This window comes from Gymnoscopelus microlampas (assembly GCF_963454915.1).
Source record: "Gymnoscopelus microlampas genome assembly, chromosome: 16".
NCBI classification, from domain to species: domain Eukaryota; kingdom Metazoa; phylum Chordata; class Actinopteri; order Myctophiformes; family Myctophidae; genus Gymnoscopelus; species Gymnoscopelus microlampas.
The window spans coordinates 26,705,154-26,720,153 of record NC_139953.1 but is presented as its reverse complement, the minus strand read 5'-3'; the positions used below and the strand labels follow the sequence as shown (position 1 = coordinate 26,720,153).

The window sequence follows — 15,000 nt, the reverse complement described above, 5'->3', positions numbered from 1 at the left end:
GATGGCACGCCTGTCTTCCATTTCCTCGCTGCAGCCACAAACTTTGCCAGGAACTCGGGGTAAATGCTTCTCTCGACATAAATCCTACTGGTACAGAGACATATTTCTCCCTGGGATGACGAAGAGATGGAGATATGGGAAAGGATCGGGGGAAACAGAGAGGGAGGAAGAGAAACTGGTAGATAAGTCAAGATGCCAGTCTGAATATGATCTAGGATCGCCCTCATGTGGACAGATTATACAGCTGCATACCTACTAAGAAACTGCTGTTTTTCAGCCTGAACCAAACCCCATAAATTGATATTCACTAATTATCATTAGAGAACTTTGCCCTTTCTTCCTGTGCTTGTGTATCTGCTGATGACATCATCGGTGGGCCCATTTATGGAGATGACTATCTCATAATCTAATAGGCAGATTGCAGGTGAGCCCTAATGATTTTGGTAACCCCATGCCCTTTCCTCTAGAGCCATTGTTTGGCGATTAGGGTAGCTAGGGACTGATAGCGTGGCTTTTAGAAACGTAATCTTGTTACTCCATTCGTTTTCCTGTATTGAGAAGAGAAATTGTGAATCTGACTGGCTCAGCCTATGGTCCAACACGTACTTACCTGATTAGAGAAGCTGGAACGGACTGTAGTGGCAATACATTGGTCCAGATCCGCATCAGCAAACACAAGCGCAGGGTTTTTACCCCCCAACTCAAACGAGAGTTTCTTACAGTAGGGGGCAGCCCTCTCTGTGATTCGCTGGGCTGTGGCTGTGGAGCCGGTGAAGGAGATCAATGGGACATCAGGATGACCAACCAGGGCATCACCTGCTTTAGGTCCGGTGCCAAATACAATGTTTATAACCCCTGGAGGAACACCTGAAGTGTGGGAGGAAGGGGCCAGGGGTCAGAGCAGTACCTCAAGTCTATAATAATGCTCCTGACATGTTTAAACAGTAAGTTCACATTTTGTATCTCCACTTCAAATTGTGTCTGTCCACAAACTATACACGTACATACAGTATACAATGTGTATTGTATATCTGACCTTTTTCTTCCTGTGTTTATAGTCAATGTCAGTATAATCCCTCCCCTACTTTGTGTGTGATGGGGTGTTATTGCATTATGGGTACTGTGATCCTACCTGCATCATTCATCAGTTTGCACATCATCCAGGCAGTGACAGAGGTCATCTCACTAGGTTTGGCCACCACTGTGTTGCCTGTGGCAATGGCTGGCGCTATCTTCCATGTGAGAAGGTACAGGGGGAGGTTCCAGGGGCTGATCAGGCCAGCTAAACACACACACACGCACACGCACACACACACACACACACACACACACACACACACACACACACACACACACACACACACACACACACACACACACACACACACACACACACAGTTACTCAAAAAAATGGTGTGTGTGTCCTTCACTTTAACAGTCACACTCATAAACAGCAAAGGCCATTCTTCCTATAAAGTATGCAGTCTTAAAATACCTGCAATTAACTCTCTTACACACACACACACACACACACACACACACGCACACACACACACACGCACGCACACGCGCACGCGCGCATACATGCACAGAGAGCGGTCTCACCTACTCCCACAGGGGAGCGCACGGTGTAGTTGACACAGCCCATGTGGTCCATCTGGCTACAGTCAGTTGTATGGTGGAGCACCGATGACGCAAAGAAGCGGAAGTTGTATACTGATCTGGGAATGTCCACCGTCCGGGCAAACGTCACTGTCTTACCTGTGACATGATATAATATATAATAATAGACGTAGTGATCAGGAGAAGAAAAAAATGTTGTAGTCAGCTGCTGAAAATGTTTCATTGTCAAACATCGTCAATGCATAATTAGGTCATTCTTTATATTCTTCAGTGTGATGACAAATGAATTAGCCTTAACCACATGAACCCTGGAGTCCCTATTCTAGCACAAATATTTGGTGAAAATAGCAGATCTGCAAGCTCACAACGTGTCACAACGCGACGTGTTGTGAGCTTGTAGATCGGCTATTTTCGGTGGAGATATTTATTGTAGATCTACTACCCTTCCTCTTTGCCTGGCCTACTTGTTGTTAACTAGTTGTGCGAACTCTTGTGTTATTTTTGTATTGTTTTATTGGATCTTGTTTAGTCGATACACTTATTTATTTTAGCTTGTGCTCATTTGATTTCGCTATTTTGTCTCATCTGTTTAAGAAAGTAGGTAGCTGATATATTGCACTTTTACCTTAGCGCAAGGTATACTCTTGGTTGCTTGTTTTTGCAGGAAATGCACTTAAGACTTCTGGTGATTAGTAGTTTCGTTCCCTACCTATGTTGAATGCACTTATTGTAAGTCGCTTTGGATAAAAGCGTCTGCTAAATGACTGTAATGTAATGTAATGTAATGTAGATCGAAAACAGGAGGGGACCTAGACTTTGGAACATACAGAGGGTTGTCTGCATCACTGCAACTGACGTGTGAAAAGCTTATGTTGAATCAGTCCCAACTTAGAAGTTCATATTAACGTCTCTGCTCTGTTAGCTTAGAGTCTAAACCAGTGGTTCTCTTTTTCATGTTAAGGACCCCAAAATGAATATGTATTTGGCCGAGGACCCCCATCAGAAAATATGTTGTGCCAGGGACCCCATACATACATTTCAATTTTTTTCAAGTTCATAACTTGGCCGCTGTTTTTTTACTTCAAAAAGCTCTCAAACTTCTATTTTGAGGCACGGAATTTACTTATAAGATATCGTTTGGATAGAATTTAGTTTAGGTCTATTAATCATGACAGAGCCTATTTAAAAATAAAAATTCAGAGAACCGGCCGGGGCGGGCAGTGACACACATGTATCCGAATAAGGCAACCTATTTTGGGCATGGCCGTCTCAAAAGTCCCGTTGCGTCACATTAGTCTGGTGAACTGCTGATTGGCTGAAGGGGAAAAACGATCATTGGCTGAAGGGGTTGTCAGTCAACGGTATTACTCCCGCCCAACTCCAGCCCACAGCCAATATTGCAGAATGGGCGATCAGGCCAGACTACGCGAACCTAAATAATTGCGCAGCGTGCCAGTCGCGTAGATCTATGCAAAGTGGTCTTTTTTAGACGCTAGCGCTAGCGCGTCTCTACAGACAGTCTGAGTAGACTTTCGACACCTAAGCACTCAGGGGTCGACACCTAAGTCTCATTGGCTGTCCTGGCTGTCCTTCACACTTCCCCCCCTTTAAGCCAATGGGGAGTAAGTTTCCTTTAAAGCACCCGCCTCTCCTCCTTTGCAGGAGCGCGAGATTAGCAGCAGAGTCAGAGAGAGGGAGAGAGCCCCCCCCCCCCCCCACACACACACACACACACACACTAGAGATGCCGCGCTCCGATTTATCAATGAAAAAATGTGGATCGGATCGGATTCCAGCAAAATGACCGATAAAACGCTGCGATTAAAGCACTCCATTCCAGTAATCCGCTCCAGCACTTTGATCCTTCCTACTCGGAGCATGTTGGCTACAACCAGTGTTGCCATGTCGGCTTATTATAAGCGAATTTGGGCTTCTTTTTCTGTAAAGTTGCTTGTAAAAATCGGTAGTTAAGCGTTGCGTTTTTTGGGACTCATTTCATCGTGTATTTGCTTATTTAGGCTTGCTTACTTTTTTTTGTAATTATTGTTTAAACCAGGGGTTCTCAAATATTTTTTATAAATGTTTTGTGCCCAGGTTTTCCTAGACCTGGTTGCTTATTTCTCTCACAAAATTTGGCAACACTAGCAGCGCACCGGTGTTTGCTATTAGCACGACTGGAGGCTAGCTCTGGCCCATGTAGTATTTAGCAGAACTTCAGTACGAGCAGAAAGAAAGCAGCGATGTCAGCCGTGTGGGAGTTTTTCGGGTTAAAAGCCCAAACGGACCCAACAGCCCAGTGCAAGTCATGTCTAAAAGACGTCCCACGCGGTGGCAACGTCGGTACACGGTACAACACGACCAACCTTATTAACCATCTTAAACAACACCATAAAGCCCTATATTTGGAATATGAAAAAGCTACAGAAAAGAAAAGGCGACGACACGCTGGCCCCCAACAACCAACGTTGCCAGAGACATTTGAAAAGCGTGAAAAACTCTCAAGAGAGAGCAAGAAGGCAAAAGAAATAACAGAACACATTGCCCAGTTTATAGTGCTGGATGACCAGCCACTGTCTGTGGTAAATAATGTCGGATTTCAACGCTTAATAGAGCACCTAGAGCCTCGCTACGTTCTGGCCAGCCGCAGTTATATTACTGACACAGCCATCCCGCAGATTCACAAAGAAGTGCGAGGTTTTCTGACGGCATATGTGGACAGTGCAGAAGGAATTCGTTTCACGACCGACATCGGAACAATGACATGGCACCATCTGGAGTTCAGATGTAAGTGCCTATATATATATAGCAGATCTACAAGCTCACAACGCGTCGCGATGCGACACGTTGTGAGCTTGTAGATCAGCTATTTTCAAATAGCCTTGGTATAAAATAGGGCTAAAGTGGTTAATGTATGTTTTATAATGTAATAATTTATATCTGCAAAGTAACTAGTAACTCAAGTTTTCAAATAATTGTAGTGGACATTTTTTGGCAGAGTTCTTCTACATTGCAGTATTGATACTTTAACTTGAGTAGTTGGGGGGAGGGGGGCACACACACAATACAGCTGCTAATAATATGAATGTCAAATCATATTCAAAAGGACATATATTTTTTCAAAAAAGTTTTTCTTTTTTTTCTTCTTTTTTTTCCTTTTTTTTTTTTAATTTCTCAACGGCAGATTGGGGCAAAAAAAAGCCTGCCGCTAGCGGCTATATTATGACTTTAGTCATTTCTTGTTTTCTTTTTTTGTCGCAGGTTCACATTTCATTGTAGGCCTCGTTCGCCACGACACATTTCATTGTATCGCACATTCCCACTAGGCCAAGGAAGCGCATAGTAACCAAGCAAGTACCCTACATTTTTTCAATTTTTTAACCCTTTCATCAAATCATGTGTCCAAAATAGGGACGGCAGGTTGAAAGTGGTTAAAATTCAAATCAGAGTTACATTTTTACAGAGGCCATGGGTTCAAGGTCTGTCATGTGTGCTCACTGGGGAATGTGGTCACCTTGGTCTCTGGACTCAGCCTGGGCAAATTCTTCCAGGTGGGCTTCCATTAGATCTGCCAGTTTGTTGAGAACCTCAGCTCGCTGCTCTGCGCTGCGGGCTGACCAATCAGGGAAGGCCTTCTTGGCTGCTGCCACTGCTGCCTCCAGCTGCAACACAAATGTATATACAGTATATATATATACACACACACACACACACACACACACACACACACACACACACACACACACACACACACACACACACACACACACACACACACACACACACACACACACACACACACACACACACACACACACACACACACACATACAGTACATACATACATATATACATATACTTCTTCCATGTAGCTTACAGCAGTGATTCTGGGGTCAATAGATCTGTGTGTTTAATGATTGCCTTGTTGACACTGTCAAGTGCAAAGGTGCTTCACTCTGACTAAGCTCTTTAAACCAGCCTTCAGTTTCCTACATACCTACATATTAGGTCTTAAATACAGTTATTTCAAATGCAGCAATATAATCTACCATATAGCTCTGATACAGTAGCCAACAGTATAAAGTGCATTCTGGATGTATCTGGCTTAAGGCCTATATGTTACATAAAATAGCACCATGACCATAGCAAAATGAGCTTATATAAAAACCTAATTGAATTGTAACATGAATAATTATGGATGTATTCAAGTTTCTAACACGTTTCTAATAATAGACCTACCTACCCACCTCATCCTTGCCACTGTCAGGCACTTTGCAGTAGACCTCCCCGGTTGAAGGGTTGAACGAGTCGATTTGACTGGAACAAGGGACAAACTTTCCACCGATATAGTTCTCCAAGACCACGTGCGTTTGCTCCGACGGCATGATCACCAACTAATCTACTATGAACAATTATGCTGTTCACAAAAATAGTGGCGTGGACAACAGAAATTGCTCAGGCTCCCACAAGTGTACTCACTGGCAGAATGATAGAGCAACCGTCTCTGCAAACTGTGCACGCACTGATGGCTATACTGTCCCTCCCACTGTACACTGTAGATCACCCCCGTGGCCACTCTACTTTGACTAATGCCGAGAGTTACTCAATGTTTTTATTTTCACTCCTTTGTGGGAGTCAGGGAGGCACACAAAAATACCAACTCACAACATTTTTCACAGAAGGGAGGGCTTGGTCCCTGCAACAACTCCTAGGTTTCTCCCCAACACACACAAACACACACGCACGCACGCACAAGGCAAATGACCACATAGCCTTGAATCAAGACTATCATAGATGCATTTGATCGAGTCTGGCTATTACTTTCGTAGATCATACATGCAAATGTCAGAATCGGTTAAATACATCTATGATAGTCTTGATCCAAGGCTAATGACCACACAATATGTGATTACACTCCAGCGCGGAACCTGAGGTCTTCTGACTTGGGGCTCCTCACCGCCCCTCACAGCAATAAACATACCTTTGGCGATAGAGCTTTCAGTGTGGCAGCCCCTCACCTCTGGAACTCTCTCCATATGGAGATTCGCCAGACGCCAACACTGGACTCTTTCAAGTCCGCACTGAAGAGACACTTATTTACTCAGACTTTTGGCAATTAATTTGTTTATTTTGTGTACTGTAAAGCGTCCTGGGGTTTCAGGAAGGTGCTATATAAATTCAAGTTATTATTATTATATTATTATACAATAACACAATAACAGCTGCTAGGCTTCTCTTGATCTGAAAAAATTACCACTGAATATAAAATGTAATTAAATATCAAAGTTTAATTCAAGATTGCATACAAATTTGTGAAATAAATGTATGTAAAACCCTGATATTCCACGACTTTACCAAAGAAACCGATTTCACCGAATTCCCTTGTCATTAAGGAGTAGTTCATCCAAAAAAGTACTTATTTTCTATCAATTACACATGTCATGAAGCATTGAATTCATGGAGATGTTTTTGTTTTTGTCGCATTCCTAAGCCAATAATTCGATGACCGGATGGCTGCTCGATAGGAGACTCGAATTTGTCTCCTACCGAATAGACTCCGCCGGTCATCGTGGTCATCAAACTATTGGCTCAGGAATGCGACAAAAACAATAAAATCTCCATGAATTCAAGGCTTCATGGGGTGTGTAATTGATAGAAAAGAAGTAATTATTTGGGTGAACTACTCCTTTAAATAGCCTACACCTCTCAAAATTGCATTCCAGTCACTCTAAGCCACTGGGATTGTGTTGGAGTTGGACACCTTTCCTGCCGCTAGATGGCGGTGTTCTCTCGAGACTATTGCACTTGCACCAACCGCTATGCATATGCATCATGAGGCATTGGATGTTGCAGACATGGTTTATGTCTGCAAAATGAGTTCAGAGTAGTGCTATAGGCTCAAACCTCTTGACGTGCCAGCAATGGGTGCAAAACTGAGAGGAGATCAAAGTAACCACACACTTCTTGAATGCCTCTGTGGTAAAATACCAATGAAGAAAAGTAAAAAGAGGGGGGGGGGGGAGTAGTCGCACACTCATAGTTTCAGTTCCAGAGACTGGCACCTATGGCTGGTGGCTGGCAGCACCATGTCATTCATTTGCAGACACACCGGTGAATACCATTGAGGTCTCATTAGAGTCATTGACAGCATTCTGCCTGCGCTGGTCTGCACACTGTAGCCTGTCTAGTGCCTCCCTCAGCCCCCGAATCAGTGGTGGAAAAAGTACTCATATTTTGTAAGTAAAAGTATCAAGAGTGCACTGCAAGGTAGAAATACTCTGTTACTAGTAAAAGTCCAGAACACAAAATTTACTTGAGTGAAAGTACAAAAGTATTGGTATAAAAATGTACTTAAAGTACCAAAAGTAGAAAGTACTCATTATGCAGTTTTCAAATGTATAAAATGTATAAAAATCTTTTGAAAAGATCTACAAGCTGATCTACGATCTTGAATTATGTTGGAGGAACCACTGAATTGAAAACATTGTAAGGTACAGTAAATGTTTGTGTGTCATGCATGCTCACTACAGTCGGTGCAATTTTATTTTACACACGAAATCTAGGCACAATGTGAGGTAATGGCTCAAAACATTTGTTTATTATTTTTAAGCAACTTAGTAAAACAAGACATGCCTTACACAAACTTACACCCAACGATATATACTGTAAAAGACAAGACCAGATCAAGAAAAGCAATAAACACCAACATGAACGTGGACATAACGCTAAAATAAATGAGTGTGCAAGCATGCAAATATTGTGGTGGATAGCCTCCCCAACCACAATGACATACTGTGACACCCCAACATTAAACCGAAACAGCTCAACCCTTACACTGGCACTTCACACAACAGTGGAACCTTCATCATCATTGGTAGTTTGAGAATGAGCAGACCCTGTGACTCTATCCGGAGGGATGAGGGTCTTCATAACCTGACACACCCTACATGGAGCCCTGTTCATCAACCTCAGGAGGTTCCTCCTGAATTTCTCCCCTACAAAAACATACAGGATGGGGTTGACACAGCTGTGAGCATAAGCAATGGCCTGGGTGACTTCTAAAGCCAATGTGATTGCCTTGCTGCTGTCACATTCTGCATAGACCCGAAGTAACTCCAAAGCTTTGAAGAAGGAAGCAACATTGTAGGGCATCCAGCAGCAGAAAAACACAGCTACAACTACAAGAACCAATCGGATGGACTGTTTCTTGGAGGAATGGCTGTTTAGGAGTCTCCAAATGATCTGGGAGTAGCAGAAAACCATGATGGTCATTGGAATCAGTAAGCCAAGGATGTTCATTTTGAAAAGGCCAAAGATAATCCAGAAGTGCCTGTTGTGTGTTGTGGTATCATTCCCAGCAGGACTAACGTATAAGGGAGCACAGAATTTTCTTGAACTTGGGTCTTCCTGTACCTGAAGGAAACCTAGCTCTGGAAAAGAGGCGAGAAATCCAGCAACCCATGTAACAGCAGCTGCAATCATTCCTGAAGTGCGTGTGCGTAATTTCAGTGCATGAACAGCGTGCACTATAGCCAGGTACCGGTCAATGCTCATCAAGCTAATGAAAAAGATCCCACAGTAAAAGCCAATTTGGTAAATACCGAGGACCATCTTGCACATAGCATCCCCAAACAGCCACTGATCCCATTCTTGGTAGGCTAGGAAGGGAAGGGAGCATACTAGGAGAAGGTCAGCAAAGGCCAGGTTGAGGAGGCAGACATCACTCATGCTACGGAGCCGCACCCCAAAGATGATGACCCAGAGGACAAGCACATTCCCTAGAAGACCCACGATGAAGATGAGAGAATAGAGCCATGGGAGAAAGTAGGACCCATGGAGTGGGTATTCACATATCCCATTGCCTCCATTTATGTCATGGTAGTCGTAGTCATCAGGGTCAGTAAAGGATTCACTGGTAGGTGAGCTGAGAGATAATAAAATAGGAGACGTATAAGGTACATTTTAATGATGAAATGCTTCAGTATAAAACTGTAGATGTGTTTATGAAAGAAAACCACATAAGCAAAAATATAAAGAGCAGCGTACAAATCTGCATACTTTCTCTTCCATTACTTTCTTCCGTACCCCATGACTTATACATAATCATATTGTAGCACAAGCCCATAATGATCATTCCTGTCACTGTCATAGTTTAATAACAAGTCCTGTTCATTATAGACATACCGATGTGCTTAAAAGCTCTATGACACTTTGGTAGAGGTTTCGGCTGTGTAGTTACCTTGCTATGGTGTAATTGACCATATACTGGGTGGGATGTTATTCAGTCAGTGGTGTGTTCTACCGTCAGATGCTGTGTACGGCGTATACCTTGAGATTTTTTTTCGTCGTTACCGTATACCTTCAAAAACTGTCTCATCCATTGAAAACGCGAGAGCGTATACCCACGACCACGCGCATCGTATCGTAGCGTATACCTTCAGAAAAAAACTAGAACACAACACTGTATTCAGTATACTGGCAGAATCAGCTTTGAGCTACAGTATGTGCTAAAAGATTGACTTTGAGAGCTATTTCACTGTGTGATGTACAGTAAGTCAATGGGTTACATCACAGCAAGGCAACTACACAACCGAACCCCCTACCAAAGTGTAATTGTGCTTTAAAAACAAGATAACAAAGAAGAAACAAATCTGTCTCCTTCGACTACTCTCCAAAACCGTTCCTTTAGGGGGGGAAAAAGAACCCACTGTAGTTACTATTAAAGGGTATACGACTATACGCCATGAATTTTAACTTTTTCTTCTTTTTTGTGTGTTTTTGGTCTCCCCTGCCTCTCTTCTATCCCCAAAAATACCCCAGTTTGAACACCCAGGCTTTCACAGCAAATCTGGGGTTTTCTGTAAATTGGTCTCAAAACAGGCCAAACTGATTTGCACCCTGACGTGACGTCACGTCAGGGTACAATCCCTACCGTTTTCCAGTTCCAACCAAAAAAATATATATATATATTTTTAATTTTTTAATTTTTTCCTTTTTTTTTTTCCTTTTTCCACACAGAACCAGGAGATAAAATGCATACAAACTGGCTCAATAGCGCCCCGTGCCAAACAGGACAATGTGGTATTGCAGGTGAAAGTGCTTTATAAGCCAGAGAGAAGTTAGTTGGAATGAGTATATACAGTATGAGGCTTGATTTAGGCTCAAACCTTGAGAAACGTTTGAGGGACATAAACAATATGATATTAAATATCGTTATTATTTTTTAATTAATGGTGTAGATCCTTTAAGCTCTTGTTCTGCACTGGTTCACAGACACACTTAACCACTTTCACACTCACTTTCAGACATTTAAAAAAATAGCAAGAATAGCAGATCTACGACCTCACAACAAGTGACATCACAAAGCAAATCGGCTAATTTGACTACTTTTGTAAGACAAAATAGGGCAGTAATTTATGAAAAAAAGTTGAAATATGAAGATACAAGGTTCCACCTGACAGCGACATTATGTAAAACAATTGTGGGGGAAAAGAGTCTCACCTGAGAGTGTTCATAAAGTGGCTTGTGGTGACGTCCATCACTGACTTCAAGATACCAGGCCAAAACAAACACAGATCTTCTATATCATATAACCAGTTCAACTGTACGACCATCCAAGTGCCAAGAATAAACAAAGTGAAAGCACTAAGCAAAATAACTAAATTACTTCTCATTTTATTAGGGGAAGTTAGATGATTTTGAAATTGATGGTGGAAGCGGTGGACAGTGATAAATGTGCAGAGCTATGGTGGACACTGGGATCCAGCGTGGAACACTGTTTCACCCACATTGGAGCTCCCGTCTGCACCTGAATTGGGGGAGGTCAATCATCATTATCATGGCAGATAATGCCAGGTATATCTGGAAGACAACAAGTACGTGTCACACGTCACAAAATGCTTTTGGCATTCTGACCCAGCGTTTTGGGGTTAATAGACGATAACTGGAGATGAACCCCGACCTGGCAGTCAGCATCGTCAAAACAACGTGCATGTTACGCAACTACCTGTGCCATGGAGTAGAGCAGTGGTTCTCAACCTGTGGGCCGTGATGACATGATTTGGGGCGGGGGGGTCCCCAGATGACAGAGAAGTGACAATTTAAGGACTTTTAAGACCTTTTTAATACCTCAAAAAATAAATGAAAAAAGACCATTACTGCATCAAGTAACAACAAACTATACAATAAAAAATGGTCAAACATTGGCCAAATTGTCAAATAATATAAAAAAGAGGCAAACATTGTGAAAATAGCAGATCTACAGTACAAGCTCACAACTGGCAACCTGCTAATTTCACAAATTTTATCTGTGGAATCGAGTCAAACTAATTGTACTGCCTCAACTCCTACAAGTCCAAATGCTTATCAGGTTGGGGGGTCCCCAGTTCAAATATAATTATTTTGGGGGGTTGTGTCCTGAAAAGGTTGAGAACCACTGGAGTAGAAGGACAAGCCGCTCAGGATGACAGCTTTGATGATGCTGACACCAACGCCTGTCATACAGGAGATCCAGAGGCCATGGGTTAACCAGGCATCTGCAGAGGCTCTGCAGATGCCTGAGACACATTCAAGGATATTATGTCTCACCTGCTGGCCAACAACCATGGCAGTATGACATACAGTGATGGAAAAATTACTCTTTTTTTTTTGTTAATTAAAAGTATCAATAGTGCAATGCAACTCTGTTACAAGTAAGAGGCCGGAATTCAAAATCTACTTGAGTAAAGTACAAAAGTATTGGTATCAAAACATACTTAAAGTTGTACAGTGCAAATTTCAAAAAAACGATTTTTAGCAGCCTCTGCTGGTCATTACCGTCACTGCAGGCCGTTCGTTTATTACTGCGTTACCCAGAATTCCATTGGTTTTTACCGGAAGACGGAAGCGTTTCAAAAAGCGTTCTTTTAATTGTTTTATGCAAAAGCTGCCAGAGAACTAAACATCCACCTGAGCGGACTCAAGCTGAAGCATGCCTCTAATCCAACCTACCTTGGAGTGACCCTTGACAGGACCCTATCCTTCAAGGAACATCTAAAAGGGACGGCAGCTAAGGTGAAGTCAAGAAACAACCTGCTCTGCAAGCTCGCTGGTGCAAAATGGGGGGCGGCAGCCTGCACACTGCGCACCTCAGCACTGGCCCTTGCATATTCTGCAGCAGAATATTGTGCCCCTGTCTGGTCCAGGTCATCTCATATACACCACGTGGACACCCAGCTCAACACAACCATGAGAACCATAACCGGGACTATTCGCTCAACACCACTCCCCTGGCTCCCTGTCTTATCAAACATAGCTCCTCCACATATCCGGCGAGCAGCATTTACTCAAAGGATGCTTCAAAAGTCCAAAGACTCCCCCCATCTACCAATCCATGCAGACATCTACAACCCACCCACTGCTCGACTTCCATCCAGACGGCCAATTTGGAAGAACACCCCACCAGCTGACTTCACCATCCAATCAGCTTGGAGAAATGAATGGGAGTCCAAGGAGGTCCCAAACAAACATCTGGTGTCAGACCCCAACCAACAGGTCCCTGGCACCAACCTCCCAAGGAGACAATGGTCGACACTCAATCGATTCAGGACTGGACATGGCCCCTGCTTGGCCAGCCTTCACAAGTGGGGCAGTAGCCCAAGCCCACTGTGTGCTTGTGGAGAGGAGCAAACTATGGAGCACATCATAGAAGTTTGTCCTCTCCAAAGACTGAAAGGAGGATTAGTCACCCTCCATACAGCAGACCAGGAGGCAACTGCTTGGCTTAAGGACTTTGCATTCGCTAAATAAAAATTGTTTTATACGATCTGTGGATCGTTTCTCTTAGCCAGTGGAGCTTTAGTTACCGTGAGCTGTGTTTTCTTTTGCTGTTGTTTTTCGTTCTTCAAATCCTACAATCTCTTAAAATCAGCGTGAGTTTAAACTCACGCTGATAACAAAAATTAACTATTAACTAAAAGGAAATTTCCTTTTTGTTAATAGCGCGGTAGTTCCTGGCCAAACAGGAAACCGGCGCGGTAGTTCCTGGCCAAACAGGAAACCGGTGCATTTCCGCTTCCATTTTCCGGCCAGATGACGTCATTTTCGCGGGAAAGTCAACCTCGACAGCGTTCAATAGAAAATATATAAATAAAAGGCTTTCGGGGGTGAAATTCATGGAGTGGGTGTTGTGAAACATTTGCCACTCACGAAAGATATACAATTTAACTTTAGTTTTATTGAAAAAGTTACCTAGTATTACTTTAAAGTACAAAAGTAAAAGTACTCATTTTGCAGAATGTCCCATTTCACAAGTTTTCAAATGTATAAAATCTTTCGAAAATAGCAGATCTACAAGCTCACAATGCGTCGCAATGTGAGCTTGTAGATCGGCTATTTTCAAATGGCCGCAATATGTATATAGGGCTGAAGTGGATAATGTATGTATTGTAATAATAATCAAAATCTACAAAGTAACCAGTAACTAAAGTGTTCAAATTGTACTGGAGTAAATTTGCCTCTGAGATGTAGTGGAGTAGAGGTAAAAGTACTGAAAAATGGAAAAACTCCAGTAAAGTAAAAAGTACCTGGATTATCTCAGAAGAACTCTGGGGCCGGAGATGACTTTACCTGTGTTTATTGATGTGGACAATTGGTTACATAATGGCCAATGTTCATACAGATTCATTTCCAAAATGTACTTTTTATTGCCGAGTCAATGCCCAAGAGTGGGCATACAGTATACACAAATCTAGAGAAAGATGGGAGTCGGATTTAAATATTACTATTGAGGAAGGATCGTGGTCTGATTTGTTTCGTGATAGCCTCTCTGCTACTATTAATTCTAGATATGGACTGACTCATTATAATTTTCTCCACCAACTTCATAATCCATGAAAATCTGAGATTTTCAAGACAAAAGTTGCATCGGTATAAATCTTAGATATCAGATTTATGTTTTAGGTGTGGTACAGAAGAAGGTTCCTTTTTGCATTGTACATGGCAATGTGTAAAAGTTAGAACATTCTGGTATGATATCTGTGATACACTGGCTAAAATTACAGAGGCTTCCTTCCCGCTAGACCCTGAGGTTTGCCTCTTAGGCAATTTCACTGCTATCAGTTCAAATCTAAGAAAACACTGAGGTGGCACTTGGAGTTGCTAGGAAATGTTTTGCAAGTCTGACTCCCCCCTCCTCATTGCGAGATGGTTCTCAGAAATGAACAGTTGTGTTCCTCTTAAGAAGATCGCTCATCTTTTAAGAAATGGGTTTGACACATTTTTGAATTAATTGGATTGTATGGAAACGTTGTCCCTACCTGTTTCAGATACGTTATAGATTATCTACAGCTATCTCAGTCTAGATCTATTATTTCTTGAAGCTGCTTAATGTCTATACAGTAA

General features: G+C 42.5%; 3 protein-coding genes across 3 annotated transcripts in view; 1 reads left to right on the top strand and 2 right to left on the bottom strand.

The window, feature by feature from the left end:
* aldh8a1 (aldehyde dehydrogenase 8 family, member A1) overlaps positions 1-6,005 on the bottom strand; it is a gene marked incomplete at both ends in the record, with an annotated part of 6,936 nt that extends 931 nt beyond the window's left edge. The window contains 6 exons of the mRNA XM_084082376.1: positions 1-110; positions 611-867; positions 1,133-1,282; positions 1,606-1,761; positions 5,135-5,282; positions 5,868-6,005. The exon at positions 1-110 is cut by the window's left edge and continues 52 nt beyond it. Coding sequence (XP_083938502.1) covers positions 1-110; positions 611-867; positions 1,133-1,282; positions 1,606-1,761; positions 5,135-5,282; positions 5,868-6,005 — 959 coding nt within the window. The remainder of the gene's footprint in view (positions 111-610; positions 868-1,132; positions 1,283-1,605; positions 1,762-5,134; positions 5,283-5,867) is intronic.
* The window catches only part of LOC311063142 (C-C chemokine receptor type 5-like), a 53,694-nt gene that overhangs the window by 32,625 nt on the left and 6,069 nt on the right, over positions 1-15,000 (top strand). The window lies entirely within an intron of this gene.
* On the bottom strand, positions 8,305-9,427 carry LOC311063145 (C-C chemokine receptor type 4-like). Its single transcript, XM_084082389.1, has one exon. It carries the CDS (start codon positions 9,346-9,348, stop codon positions 8,464-8,466), a length of 885 nt encoding a protein of 294 aa, XP_083938515.1. The 5' UTR covers positions 9,349-9,427; the 3' UTR covers positions 8,305-8,463.

Bases quoted from the DNA above. Each gene is read 5' to 3' on its own strand.
- LOC311063145 (XM_084082389.1), bottom strand. From the start codon at position 9,348: ATGAGTGATGTCTGCCTCCTCAACCTGGCCTTTGCTGACCTTCTCCTA.